The sequence below is a fragment of the Chiloscyllium plagiosum genome, unplaced genomic scaffold, assembly GCF_037043375.1.
Source record: "Chiloscyllium plagiosum isolate Xiang-an unplaced genomic scaffold, Cpla_swu_hap1 HiC_scaffold_18, whole genome shotgun sequence".
In the NCBI taxonomy this organism is placed as follows: domain Eukaryota; kingdom Metazoa; phylum Chordata; class Chondrichthyes; order Orectolobiformes; family Hemiscylliidae; genus Chiloscyllium; species Chiloscyllium plagiosum.
In genome coordinates this window covers 23,065,784-23,079,095 of record NW_028270156.1, presented here as the reverse complement: position 1 = coordinate 23,079,095, position 13,312 = coordinate 23,065,784, and the positions used below count along the sequence as shown (strand labels likewise).

General features: G+C 40.8%; 2 protein-coding genes across 7 annotated transcripts in view; one reads left to right on the top strand and one right to left on the bottom strand.

Moving 5' to 3' along the window:
• The window catches only part of LOC122557675 (ankyrin repeat and BTB domain containing 2b), a 211,104-nt gene that overhangs the window by 74,901 nt on the left and 122,891 nt on the right, over nucleotides 1-13,312 (bottom strand). The gene's annotated exons all lie outside the window — the stretch shown is intronic.
• The window catches only part of LOC122557676 (uncharacterized), a 38,897-nt gene continuing 37,177 nt past the window's right edge, over nucleotides 11,593-13,312 (top strand). For all 5 annotated transcript variants that reach the window (XR_015760119.1, XR_015760120.1, XR_015760118.1 and 2 more), the window contains exon 1: nucleotides 11,593-11,756. Coding sequence is in view for 1 of the 5 variants with exons in the window: in XM_087996333.1 (XP_087852459.1) it covers nucleotides 11,695-11,756 (62 nt within the window). In the remaining 4 variants the exon portion in view is untranslated. The remainder of the gene's footprint in view (nucleotides 11,757-13,312) is intronic.

Below are 13,312 nucleotides of genomic sequence, written 5' to 3'. Positions count from 1 at the left end.
CAAAGCACTTTACGATAAATGAAGCCCTTTTGAAAAGTAGGCATTATTGTAATGTGGGAAAAACAGCAGGCAATATATGGACAGCATGTTTCTACAATCAGCAAAGTAATAAAGACCACATAACTTGCTACTTTTCAGATGTGGATTAAGGGATAAATATTGTCGTCAAAGAGTATGGTGCTGGGAAAGCACAGCCGATCAGGCAGCATCTAAGGAGTAGGAGAGCCGTGTTTCAAGAATGAGCTCTTCATCAGGAATGAGGGGATGACCCAAGGGGGCTGAGAGATAATTGGAAGAGGGTGGGGCTAGAGCTGGGGGAAAGGTAGCTGGGAATGTGATTGGTAGATGAAGGTGAACGAAGGCAATACATTGGAGAGGAAGGTGATAGTTGGAAGGAAAATGGACAGATAGACCACTTCAAGAGGGCGGTGCCAAGTTGGAAGGTTGGATCTGGGATAAGATGGGGGGAGAAAAATGAGAAAACTGATGAAATTCACATTGATCCTGTGTGGCTGGAGGTTCCCAAGGTGAAAGATAAGGTGTCGGACATCAGGTGGCTAGAGTTTGGTGTTGGAGGAGGCCCAGGACTTGCATGTCTTTGGAGGGGGAGGGGGAGTTGAGGTGTTCAGCTACAGGGTATTGGGGTTGCTTACAGCATATGTCCCAGAGATGTTCTCTGAAACATTCTGCAAGTTGGCGTCCTGTCTCCCCAATGTAGAGGAGACCACATTGAGACACGGTAGATGATGTGTGTGGAAGTACAGGTAAATCCCTGATGGATGTGGAAGGATCCTTTGGGGCTTTGAAGGGTGCAGATTTTACACTTCTTGCAGTGGCAGGGGAAAGTGCCAGGAGTGGAAGGTAGATTGGTGGGAGGGCATGGACCTAACAAGGGAGTCACAGAGGGAATAGTCTCTCCGGAATGCAGATAGGGGTGGGGAGGGAAATATATCCCTGGTGGTGAGGTCTGTTTGTAGGTGATGGAAATGCGGAGGATGATGCAACGTATCTGGAGGTTGATGAGGTGGAAGGTGAGGACCAGGGGAGTTCTGATAAATACTGGCCCAAGCATCGGGGTGATTTTTACATCTATCCCTGTATTGCAAATTAATGCTTCATCTATAAAACAGGATTTCTAACAGTGCAGCACTCCCACAGTGCTGAAATGGAGTGTCAACCCAGATTTTCAAGTTCAAAGTTCCTGCTGTTGGGCATGAACTAAGAACATTCTAACTGTGCTACCCATCATGTCAAAGTGGAATATTATGCTCAGTGACCAGCAGTTGTGTTTTAAGGTATATGATAAAGGAAGAGAGGACAGCTAGAGGAGGATTATCAGAGGGAATTCTACAACCCAGACTCTCAATAGTCAACAGTGATGAGTGAAGGGAGGGGGAAACCACATAGACCAGGATATTCATAGTAACTACTGAAGGAGACTACTGAGATATACAGAGGGGAACCACAAAGAGATTTAAACGTGATCAGAATCTAATACCTTAATTTGAGAGGGCTGGAATGCAAACTAAAGCAGGACACACTGACGACAGAGGTGAAAGACAAACATCTGCAAACTCATACCATCTCCATGACAGCCCATATCTCCCACCCATGCCCACACCACCTCATATCTCCATTCACTTTCCAATGCCGCCTCAAACCAAGTTCTACCACCTCCATGCCACCTATATGCAACAAGCCCCCCAGGATAGCCATTCACCTTGTACCCAAACTGGGCAGTCCTCAAGATCCATGTTAAGATGAAAATGATTTAAACTTCTAACAATCTAAGAGATTCCAATACACGTAACGCAGAAATAAATCTGTAATTCATGAAAAGATTTTAAAATCCCTCAAATCAGCCATCTGTTATGGAAGTAAATAAACATCTATTCAGTAATCACAGCAAAGATAACTAATCTTTGAGTTCCTTAGCATCTTAAACCTGTCAATTAAATTGCACACCTTGCCACCAGCTAAGAGAAATTATTTTTGAACTTTTGAAACTCAGAACATTTCAATATGGGCTCGCCTTTAATAACAGCCTTAAATGTAACAAATGTAATAAAAGTCAATTGGCAGGGACAGTTCCTGCTTGTTTAAAAGTCTGGTGATTCAAGTAAATTTTGATCATGACACTTAACAGGCCTTATCGTCCCTCTAAGATCACTTATGCCTCCTCCATTAAGTCAGCAATCCCACACCATGGGTGAACAATGAAACTGAGATGTATTTGACCATCACTTCCCCATCACAAATCTACTTGAATTAAGGTCAGAACTTCTGCATCCAGATTCTGCCATTGTTGTGGTTCTGTTCGCTGAGCTGGAAGTTTTTGTTGCAAACGTTTCGTCCCCTGGCTAGGCGACATCATCAGTGCTTGGGAGCCTCCTGCGAAGCGCTTCTTTGATGTTTCCTCCGGTGTTTATAGTGGTCTGTCCCTGCCGCTTCCGGTTGTCAGTTTCAGCTGTCCGCTGTAGTGGTTGGTATATTGGGTCCAGGTCGATGTGTTTGTTGATGGAGTTTGTGGATGAATGCCATGCCTCTAGGAATTCCCTGGCTGTTCTCTGTCTGGCTTGCCCTATGATAGTAGTGTTGTCCCAGTCGAATTCATGTTGCTTGTTGTCTGCGTGTGTGGCTACTAAGGATAGCTGGTCGTGTCGTTTCGTGGTTAGTTGATGTTCATGTATGCGGATTGAAACTGACAACCGGAAGCGGCAGGGACAGACCACTATAAACACCGGAGGAAACATCAAAGAAGTGCTTCGCAGGAGGCTCCCAAGCACTGATGATGTCGCCTGGCCAGGGGACGAAACGTTTGCAACAAAAACTTCCAGCTCGGCGAACAGAACCACAACAACGAGCACCCGAGCTACAAATCTTCGAACAAACTTTGAAGATTCTGCCATTCCTAACTATCCTGCTCCATATATTAAAATGGTACAACATAAAGCAATCTTGGGTTGCTGCATAAAGTTTCAACACTAAAACTAGAGAGTCATTCCAGTCAGTTGAGAGGCAGCCTTACCTGAGAGATTCCAATATTATTTGCTTTCTCCACCACTTGCGAAGACCAAATTTGCTGGTTTTAACAAGAATTCATTGGATGGCAGTGGGTTTGGTCTTCACAATGTTTAGTTGGAAGAAATCTCTGCTCAGTGTCTACTGGATGTCAGATAAACACAGTTTGATCATTTGGAGACAGTGAAGGAGCTGAGAGAGGTGATGGTGAGAGCATGGATTTATGAAGGGGAAATCATGCTTGACTAATCTTCTGGAATTTTTTGAGGATGTAACTCTGAAGATGGACGAGGGAGATCCAGTAGATGTAGTGTACCTGGACTTTCAGAAAGCTTTTGATAAAGTCCCACATAGGAGGTTAGTGAGCAAAATTAGGGTGCATGGTATTGGGGGCAAAGTACTAACTTGGATTGAAAGTTTGTTGGCTGACAGGAAACAAAGGTAAAAACAATGACTGCAGATGCTGGAAACCAGATTCTGGATCAGTGGTTCTGGAAGAGCACAGAAATTCAGGCAGCATCCGACGAGCACCAAAATCGACGTATCGGGCAAAAGCCCTTCATACGGGGTAGACCATTTAGGACAGAGATGAGGAGAAACTTCTTCACCCAGAGAGTGGTGGCTGTGTGGAATGCTCTGCCCCAGAGGGCAGTGGAGGCCCAGTCTCTGGATTCATTTAAGAAAGAGTTGGATAGATCTCTCAAGGATTGTGGAATCAAGGGTTACGGAGATAAGGCAGGAACAGGATACTGATTAAGGATGATCAGCCATGATCATATTGAATGGTGGTGCAGGCACAAAGGGCAGAATGGCCTACTCCTGCACCAATTGTATATTATCTATTGTCTATTGAGAGAGAGCTGGATGTTATCAACATACATGTGGAACACAATGCATTTTTGGATGATGTCTCCAAGGGCTTACAGCCTGTTTCTTATCTGCATTTCCCCACCTGCTACCTCTGTGCTCAGTGACCTAGTCATCCCAGATTCCTTTGATCATATCATTGTGGTTAGTATAGGAGAAGAGATCCAATTTGTGCAATTCATGAACTGAGACAACTGGCTAATACTTCATCATTTAATATTGTGCAAACAAATTCTGAATAGAAGCAGTCCCAGCACTTAACACTAACATAATTCCACTAGTGACCAGGTGCCACTCTGAAACCTTGCCAAATGTTGCCTACATTTAAGTTACATATCAGTTCAATCTAATAATTGGCCATCCATCCAATGGATAACATGCCAGATGAATTAGTAGTGACATTGTCAAATATTGTCCAGATAGTTACAGGTAAATCAGTATAATAGACATTGTTTAGTTTATCCTAGTAAATGTGAAAACATCTCAAAGAAGTTCTATAAATTCAACAGATCTGACTTCCTATCTTCAACCCTTTAACCAATCCTTCCAGAAAAGCCCTCAGTCTAACCTTGCCTGAAGGATTGGTGGCAGGAGAAAGAAATAAAGAGTGGAAAGGCAGAAGTCACTTCAGAGAGGCAGGAAAAAAGGAACATGCAGCTGCAGATGGTGAAAATCAGCCAATAAAGATAATCAACTACTTTGTTGATCCCCTCCCAAATTTAAAGGAAATTAAAGGAAATATCCATTTAAAAGGCATTTGGACAAATACATGGATAGGAAAGGTTTAGAAGGATATGGGCCAAGTGCAGGAAAACAAGGTTAGTGTGGCTGGACATTTTGGTCAGCATGGACCAGTTTGGGCCGAAGAGCCTGTCTCTGTGCTTAGGACTCTAGACACTTTTCATTAAATTAAAATCATGGCGAAATCACTTCTATTTTCTGTATGCTTGAGCTAAATGAAAAGTCATTTATATTAAAATAAGTCCTTTCAATTTTATGTTTAATGTGTTTGATCTAAGTCCAGCTCTCCTGTGGAAGCACTTTACAGAACATTTTTTTTTCCCATTTCTATTTTTATTTCCAATCCAATTTCACCCAGTCTCTGCATCAAGAAAATGAAAACAAAGCTGAAACCTTCATCGGACTGAGCACAATGATTGGCTGAGGTTCCATTTTAAGGTGCAATAGCCACATAAACTCAACATTCTCCATTTTTTGTTTTCCACACATACGTGCCAATAATTAAAAACACAGCCTATCTGTGCATTTACCACACTGAACAGCTTCTCTTGTTCGACTGAATATAGCTCAAGCATCTGATTTTTTAAAAAAAGATCTCAGTGCATTCTAAATAACCAAAAATACCAAGTAAATAAACATTCTGCTTTTAGCTCCAACTCCCATTCACACTGACAACATTTAACACAAGTGTTACACTTCACAGAGAGAAGCAACATCAGCAATAACATAAAACATTTTACTAATCAAACTGTGCCACAGGCTACTCAATGAAAGCCTGACTCCTGTCAGGAAGTCACTTTGTTTGGACAAGCCAATATTGTGACATTATTTCAAAGTGACATGGTGCAAAGACCTCTGTCAAAAGCCATCATTTAATCACATACCTTCTCAAGGTCAGTTAGGGATGGGCCTTCATTCGTGATGAAGGGCTTTTGCCCGAAATGTCGATTTTCCTGCTCTTTGGATGCTGCCTGATCTGCTGTGCTTTTCCAGTACCACTCTAATCAGTGACTACTGGCTGAACTAGTGCTACTGATATTGTGTGACTACATAAAACAAGTAATTGGAACATTACGCTTTTATTTTCAGGTGGTTCCTCCCTCTTCCTCATTTGATTTTGACCCCCATTCTTCCCCAAGATATGGAGATATGTAAACTGCTGCCCCTCATCATATAAATGCCTCTGTAATTGACAGACTCGAAGAGTGCTTCAAGTGATATAGGATGCATTGCAAAAATGCCCACTGACACCCCCTCCAACAGCAATCCACCTCCCCCACTATTCAGCAGGCTAAATGAAAATGAATCAAACTCATTCCAACAAAGTAACTAGATTCTACTGGCAGCCTTGAGATTTGACCCATGACCATGCAGTTGCAAGGCGCCTGCTCCATCACTTAAATGACTTGGCTGAAACTGAAGATAGTTTTACAGGACTATTAGGATTTACAATCTTGCTAAAGGAGGCCAACAGAAGCAACGGTTCAGGTTTCCTTGAAGGAGTAAATAACATTCTGCAGGATACTGCCATAAAACAGACGTTCCAGTGCAGTTTGCCATTCAGATTTATATTCAACACATAACTAAACTGTAGAATTAATATAATTTGTGTTCAGAAGTTGGTACTGCAGTGAAATTAACACTGATGCTTTAAGAAGCAGCAATTTCTTTTTGGTTTCCCTTGATTGGAACATTCCCGAGTGGAATGACATTCAACCTCCTGGCAGTTTGCCACGTCCATCCTACCTTCCTGTTTGCAAAGTGCAAAATCAATTTGTTATGCCGAGTGCAAGTTTTCGTCCATCATAATATCCTCTAAAATAACCTACCTTCAATCCCAATAGGACCAGTGTGTTTTTGGAACAAATTCCAAAGAATAATGTACAGTTTTCGATTTGGATCAGCGATTGATAATCCAGAACAGTTCTGAGCAGTACAGTTCTGATTATAAATGCCATTTGCTGAACAAGCTGCAAAGCCAAGATCCTACCCACCCAGTCCTTGGTTGAAAGAGACAAAGGTCTGATGTGCTCACCAGAAGATACCCAAAGAGTTCCCCAGTATCCTGATCATCAATATTGCTCAAACAATACCACCAAAAGCAGATTTACTGATAATCTTGCTGTGTCATAGCATTCCTATCTATTCTTTGGCCTTGAAATTGATACATTTCGAAGGCATCATCTCAAAGTGCATCTTACACAGAGGCCTTGTGACGAAGTGGGTAGCATCCCTGCTTGGACTCAGAATCGGGTTCCACATCTATAATAGCCAAGGAATGTGCACGCATAATCTGGCTGAACAGGTTCATTATCCACCTGCAAAACCTTCCAATTGCTTGCCAATGGTGAGCAGAAAGGGCAAGAGATATTCCTGGTCAGCCATAAAATTGAAAGAAGGTTGGGGCCTCAACAGGTTAACATGCATGTTGCCATAGCAACTCTGAAATGCCTAAGAAAACTTATGATTTGGGGGTGCTGGTGTTGGACTTGGGTGTACAAAGTTAAAAATCACACAACACCAGGTTATAGTCCAACAGGTTTATTTGGGAGCACGAGCTATCGGAGCACCGCTCCTTCATCGAGCTCTGAAAACTCGTGCTTCCAAATAAACCTGTTGGACTATAACCTGGTGTTGTGTGATTTTTAACTAAGAAAACTTACATTCCTAAAAAGTGCAAAGTAATTATGTGGCAAGTTAGCAACTGAATAATGTTGGCATACTTAAACTACACTTAAAATAGCTAAAATTGAAATACTCTGATGGCACTACTTTCAAGTGAGTCAACCAAACTGCTAATAAGAACAATTTTGGATGCAGAACAGCACTTCCCTCAGAGCTTTAAGCTGTGTCAGAAACATCCTAATACACTGTCATGCTGCTCCAGGCTGTAGTACTTCCTCCCAAATGTTATTTTCACAGTAAGAGGAATAACTTCCTTAATTATTTTCATTCATCATTTATGTCAGGGCCTTTGACTACTTAGCTATGACTTCTTGACTTTTGTAGAACAATGCATCAGTAACACCATGTAAGAAAATTACAGGTTTAAGTTGCTAAATATAATTTAGTAAAGCCCAGAGATAGAGATGCTTGTGGCCAAGGCTACTCAGTCCTGCTGTTATTTCAGGAAATGGCATGTATTCCCTATTTAACATCCTGATCGACCCAAAGAAAAAACAACTGTGTTGGGAGCTAGGGAGCAGAGAACATACATTGTTTGAGGATTCATATATATCACATTGTAAAACTCTAGCTTCAATTTCTCTATCATGGGTAAATATCCAAGCACAGGAAGCAAACCAAGTATTTCACATTGGCAACAGCCATCTGGAAGTCAGAAGTGTGATTTTTCTTTTGTGGGTATTAAAGCCAAACAATAAAAATTCACAACTCTCCAAGATCAGAAAGATTTATTTGTGGTAATGGTGAATAACACGGGTAACGGTTTTGACTCCTCAGTGAACGGACAGAATTTTCCAGTTTTGGACATGACAGGCAGAATGATGGTGGGCCAGGGCTTGTCTTGCATCATTGAGTTCCAGGTGGGAAAGTGCAATCTCGACTTTACCACTCTTTCCAAAATCTGCAGCCGTTTGAAAGTTGATGCATCCGCTATCTCTAAGAAGCACATCCTTCAACACTGTAAGATTCAATTCAGCTGGTCCATGATAATTACCAACCTTCAATCCAGTTACTTTTTTTTTTAAAAAAGTGCCATTTTATTCATTCATTTAAATTCCTCAAATCAAAAGTTCCTTAATTCCCAGAAACCATCACATACACATTCTAGAAATTCATCCTCCACAACATTAATGCTGGTTAGGTTTAAGGAGAAAGTGAGGACTGCAGATGCTGGAGATCAGAGCTGAAAATGTGTTGCTGGAAAAGCGCAGCAGGTCAGGCAGCATCCAAGGAACAGGAGAATCGACGTTTCGGGCATAAGCCCTTCTTCAGGAATGAGGAAAGTGTGTCCAGCAGACTAAGATAAAAGGTAGGGAGGAGGGACTTGGGGAAGGGCCGTTGGAGATGCGATAGATGGAAGGAGGTCAAGGTGAGGATGATAGGCCGGAGAGGGGTGGGGGCGGAGAGGTCAGGAAGAAGATTGCAGGTTAGGAAGGCGGTGGTTAGGTTTACCCCATCTGTACATGAATTGCAGTCTCTCACTATTACCCATGTTACATACATCTCTAAGCTTCTGATTTATACCATGTTCAACATTAACATTCCAGTTTGGTGGACTTTAAGCAACTCTAGCCAATGTTTGGTGTTTCTCAACTCCACCCAAACTGATTCCACATTTGATCTAAGATCTCTCCTACTGATATATTGATCTCATCCCATATTACTCCATCTTGATTTCCTTTTTACCCATCCTTCTTGAATAATGAATTTCATGAATAGTCAGTCAGTTCTCAGTCCTAGTCAACCTGTGATCAGTTCCTACAATGACAATTACACTTTATCCATTTATCTCAATTTATGCTTTTGAATAATCTATCGGATTGTGGCATGCATTCAGATTGAGAGCCAGTAAATTTCTTAGGGGTTGTCATTACAGGACGAGCCAGGTTTCCCTCCTGAAAATTCTCCTGGTTTCACTTTAAACTCAGAAACAGGAAAATCCAGGCCATTCTTCCTACTGTGATGAAGGTGCTCCTTTGATAAGGTTGGACTGTCCTTGTTTGTTTTTTCAGAGAGTTTGTAAATGACACAGACTCCACAAAGTCTGGGGTTGAAGGGTTTTAGGGTCAATTTGATAATAACTAAGAGGTGCTGCCTCAGACAGAAGGCCTTCCGGTTAACAAAAACACACTTGCACAATGAAAGGGGAGTGGCCAGTTCTCCCCGCTCAGCTTTTCTCTGGTGGTTTGGTTTTTTAACAGTAGTGGGGAAAAAGCTGCTGGACCCAAAGAAGCAGGTCCAGGCTAGTACTCTCTCTCTGACCTCTTTTCTGGAAGACCCTGTGTTTGATTTTACCTTTTGTGCCAACGAGTGTTTATGGGGATTGTTGCAAGTATTTGGAACAGCATCATGAAGTTTGGATGATCTGTTGGGTTTTCGGAGAGTTTAAGTTATTTGGTATTTTGTTTTCTGTCGTTTATGTTTCATTCAGTAATCTTGTAAATAAATTCTGTTTTGTAAAAACTAAGTGGGTTGACCTGTGGCATCTCTCCTGGAATATCCACTCTACGCCTGATTACAAACAATGAGCAAAGTTAGTCTGGGCTACCTTCTTGAAATGTTTTGAGGAGCCTGGCCTTGTCCATAACCCAACATGCAGGGGTTTATTGATTTTGGAGCTGTAATTGACTTTAATGTTGTACTGTGTGGTGTAGATTCACACTAATGATTTTACTCCCACTGTGGTACCAATCTCATCTGAGCCATTGCAGCAACGCACCAGATTGATGGTAAGTAGTTGCTGACAAGAAAGGTGGGAAAATCCTGCTCCATTTTTAAAAATGTGCTAGTTACAGGAAATTTGGTTGTGAATGCTTTATCACTTCCACAAGCCCTCAGTACTCCCCTCCAGCCTCTATAGATTCACTAATTGCCTGTCAGAGTAATGTAAGTGATCTTTTATAATGCATAATTATTTTCTAATCAGTTAAAATTACATCACAAATACTAACAAATTATGGGGTGTACAGAAAGCATGACTTAGTTATGTCTGATGGAGACATACCAATTGATTTGAAATTAACCTGTCCAAGGACGCAATTGTCTTTAGTCATGTAGAAATTGCGAACTATTTATTAAAGTTTAATTGGATATGATGAAAGAAAATCTCTTTGTTCTTTTAAAACTCTTTCAGACTAAACCTTTAAAATGTCTACTTCGAAGTGAATAAAGATGTTATTAGAATGGATGTTGGGGAGATGGCATTGAAATGGTCATTAAAGTAGCAATCCAAAACTACAGGCTAATCTTCTGGGGACACAGATGCAGATCCACAGCAATGTGATTGACTCACCTGAGCAATTAGGAACAGGCAATAAATGCTTATCTGACCAACAATGGCAACATCCCACCAGCAAATAATTTTTTTTTAAATCATTTATCAGAAACTACTAAAATGCTACATTGTTTTAGAAGCAGTCAAAAAACAGATGATCACGTTACTCATTAAGTATTTAATAATTCTCCAATTAATTTTTATTAACCTTCATATATTGGTATGAATTCATCCATCAGCAGCATCGAGAAGGCTGCTATTGGTTAAACATGAACCCAAAAAATCAAACACAAAATCTACATGCACTTCAAAATTCGTTGTACATACAAAGAGGCATATTTTGACCTCAAAACTATAATCTAATCTGTTTTTGGTCTCTAGTTTATAACGTCACCTGGAACATTCAGTAAGAATACAACCTTGTAGTGATTGCTAGTCAACTATTAATTCTAATAAAGTAACTTCAGTACCATGCCTAGTATAAAACAAAGGAATCATTGACAAACAGGAGCAGCTTCAGTTATAGTGGGACAATAATCTAATATTTCTTCAGAAATGTATTGGTGACCTATTGCTTGCTCAAAACCATTTTTCTCATTAATTTAATTTCTTGATCCACTCTGCAAAATAGTAGAAAAATAGTCTCAATGTGCAGCACATACACTTTAACCTCCTAACAATGACCAGCAAACAATGGCACCATCAACATTTTCTGTTGATCTTAAAACTTCAGGAACATTGCACTAAATTTGTTCTAAACTGCAGATATGTATTTTTGCAATACAATGAATTGCTTGCTTCTAACAGATTTTAAATTTGCATTTTGACATGCTCTAGATATTCCCTATATATAATAATTACATTCTATTATCTTCCTCCTAGTGGGAATTGGAGCTTTTTCAAAGCTATGCTGACTCATCCAATGTATGTGTTTTGTTTTTGTACTACACATAATGCAGAGCCTGGGGAACAAGAGAAAGAAAGTGATTTGACATCAATGGGAAGCAGCTGTATTTAAAACAGAATTGGTTAATTTTCTGCTGAAAGACACCCTTTCAAATTGCAATGAGCAGGCAGCGCAAACTTGACAAGAACCTTTGACCAGGATGCAAACTTTACTAATCTTCACAACATTGAGGATTCAATCGAGAACATCAGCTGCATTTAGGTACGTATTGAGGACACGAGGTCTGCCGCTTGTATGAGTGTAAATTACAATAGTTTCAAACTTGATCATTTCTAGAACCATGCATTTTAAAAGAAGCAATCAAAGTACTTTAACTAGCAGATTATTGTTTTTGTTAGTACAGCATTCTCTCACAGAAAGCAACACTGTTGCCAGGGTTGGAGGATTTGAGCTATAGGGAGACGTTTAATAGGCTAGAGCTGTTTTCCCTGGAGTGCCGGAGGCTGAGGGGTGACCTTATAGAGGTTTATAAAATCATGAGGGGCATGGATAGGATAAGTAGACAAAGTCTTTTCCCTGGGGTTGGGGAGTCCAGAACTAGAGGGCATAGGTTTAGGGTGAGAGGGGAAAGATATAAAAGAGACCTAAGGGGCAACTTTTTCATGCAGAGGGTGGTACGTGCATGGAATGAGCTGTCAGAGGAAGTGGTGGAGGCTGGTACAATTGCAACATCTAAAAGGCATCTGGATGGGTATATGAATAGGAAGGGTTTGGAGGGATATGGGCCAGGTGCTGGCAGGTGGGAATAGATTGGGTTGGGATATCTGGTCGGCATGGACAAGTTGGACCAACAGGTCTGTTTTCGTGCTGTACATCTCTATGACTGTATGGCATAAATAAATTTCTATGCTCCAGTTGTTATGATCCTAGCTGATGTTTTTGCAGGACAAGTCAGATTCTAGAGTGAAACCTGGTTTCATAGTTCATAGATCATAGAATCCCTACTGTATGGAAGGTGGCCATTCAGCCCATTGAGTCCACACTAGGTTGATATAGACATATCAGGGACAATGGGATCAAGGGACATTAGGAACATGAGGAGCGACAAAGGATGGGTAAAGGGCATTAGGATGAATGGATTGCCATGGAAATATGTGGGGCATGTGCTGGAATTTCTTCTATTTCTCCCCTTTAAGTGGTCGACCTTTACTGGTCGAGGTAAGACACCCTTTTGGATTGTGACAGGACACAGTTGAGTGTAAAAAGCACAAATGCATTGGGACTGGTAACACTATCAAGAAACTGTCCAAACGACGTGAATACTTTTTTAAAGAAGTGCAAAGTATTTCAGAGTGCCTGTCTGCATAAAACCATAATGGAATTTGTGCTCCGTGGCTGATTATCCAAACTTGAATTTTCACAATAGGTTGTCTTTTAAGTCCAGTTCTTTATTGAATGGAATTTTTTAAAAAAAGATATTTAGACAGCTTCACAATCATCACAGCCTGAAGTGGAACTTCAACCCAGGCATTCTGGCCCAGTGGTAGGGACACTACCCACTGCACCACAAGACGTTTTGAATTAAATAGAAATGTTTGTGGATATAAAGGGTTAACCACTTAAGTAAACTGTTCATTTTCATAAGGAATTAGTTAAAGTAATTTTAATGATTTTGTCTTTTTGTACCAAGGAGAGTGTGTTCTTTCACATGTATGACATCTTCAAAGACTCAGCTTTATTTTCTGTCAGGATGCCTCCTGAGTTATGCCTATGCAGGATAAAACGGCAGTTGGCATTAATTAGGGAAGGAAGAAGGG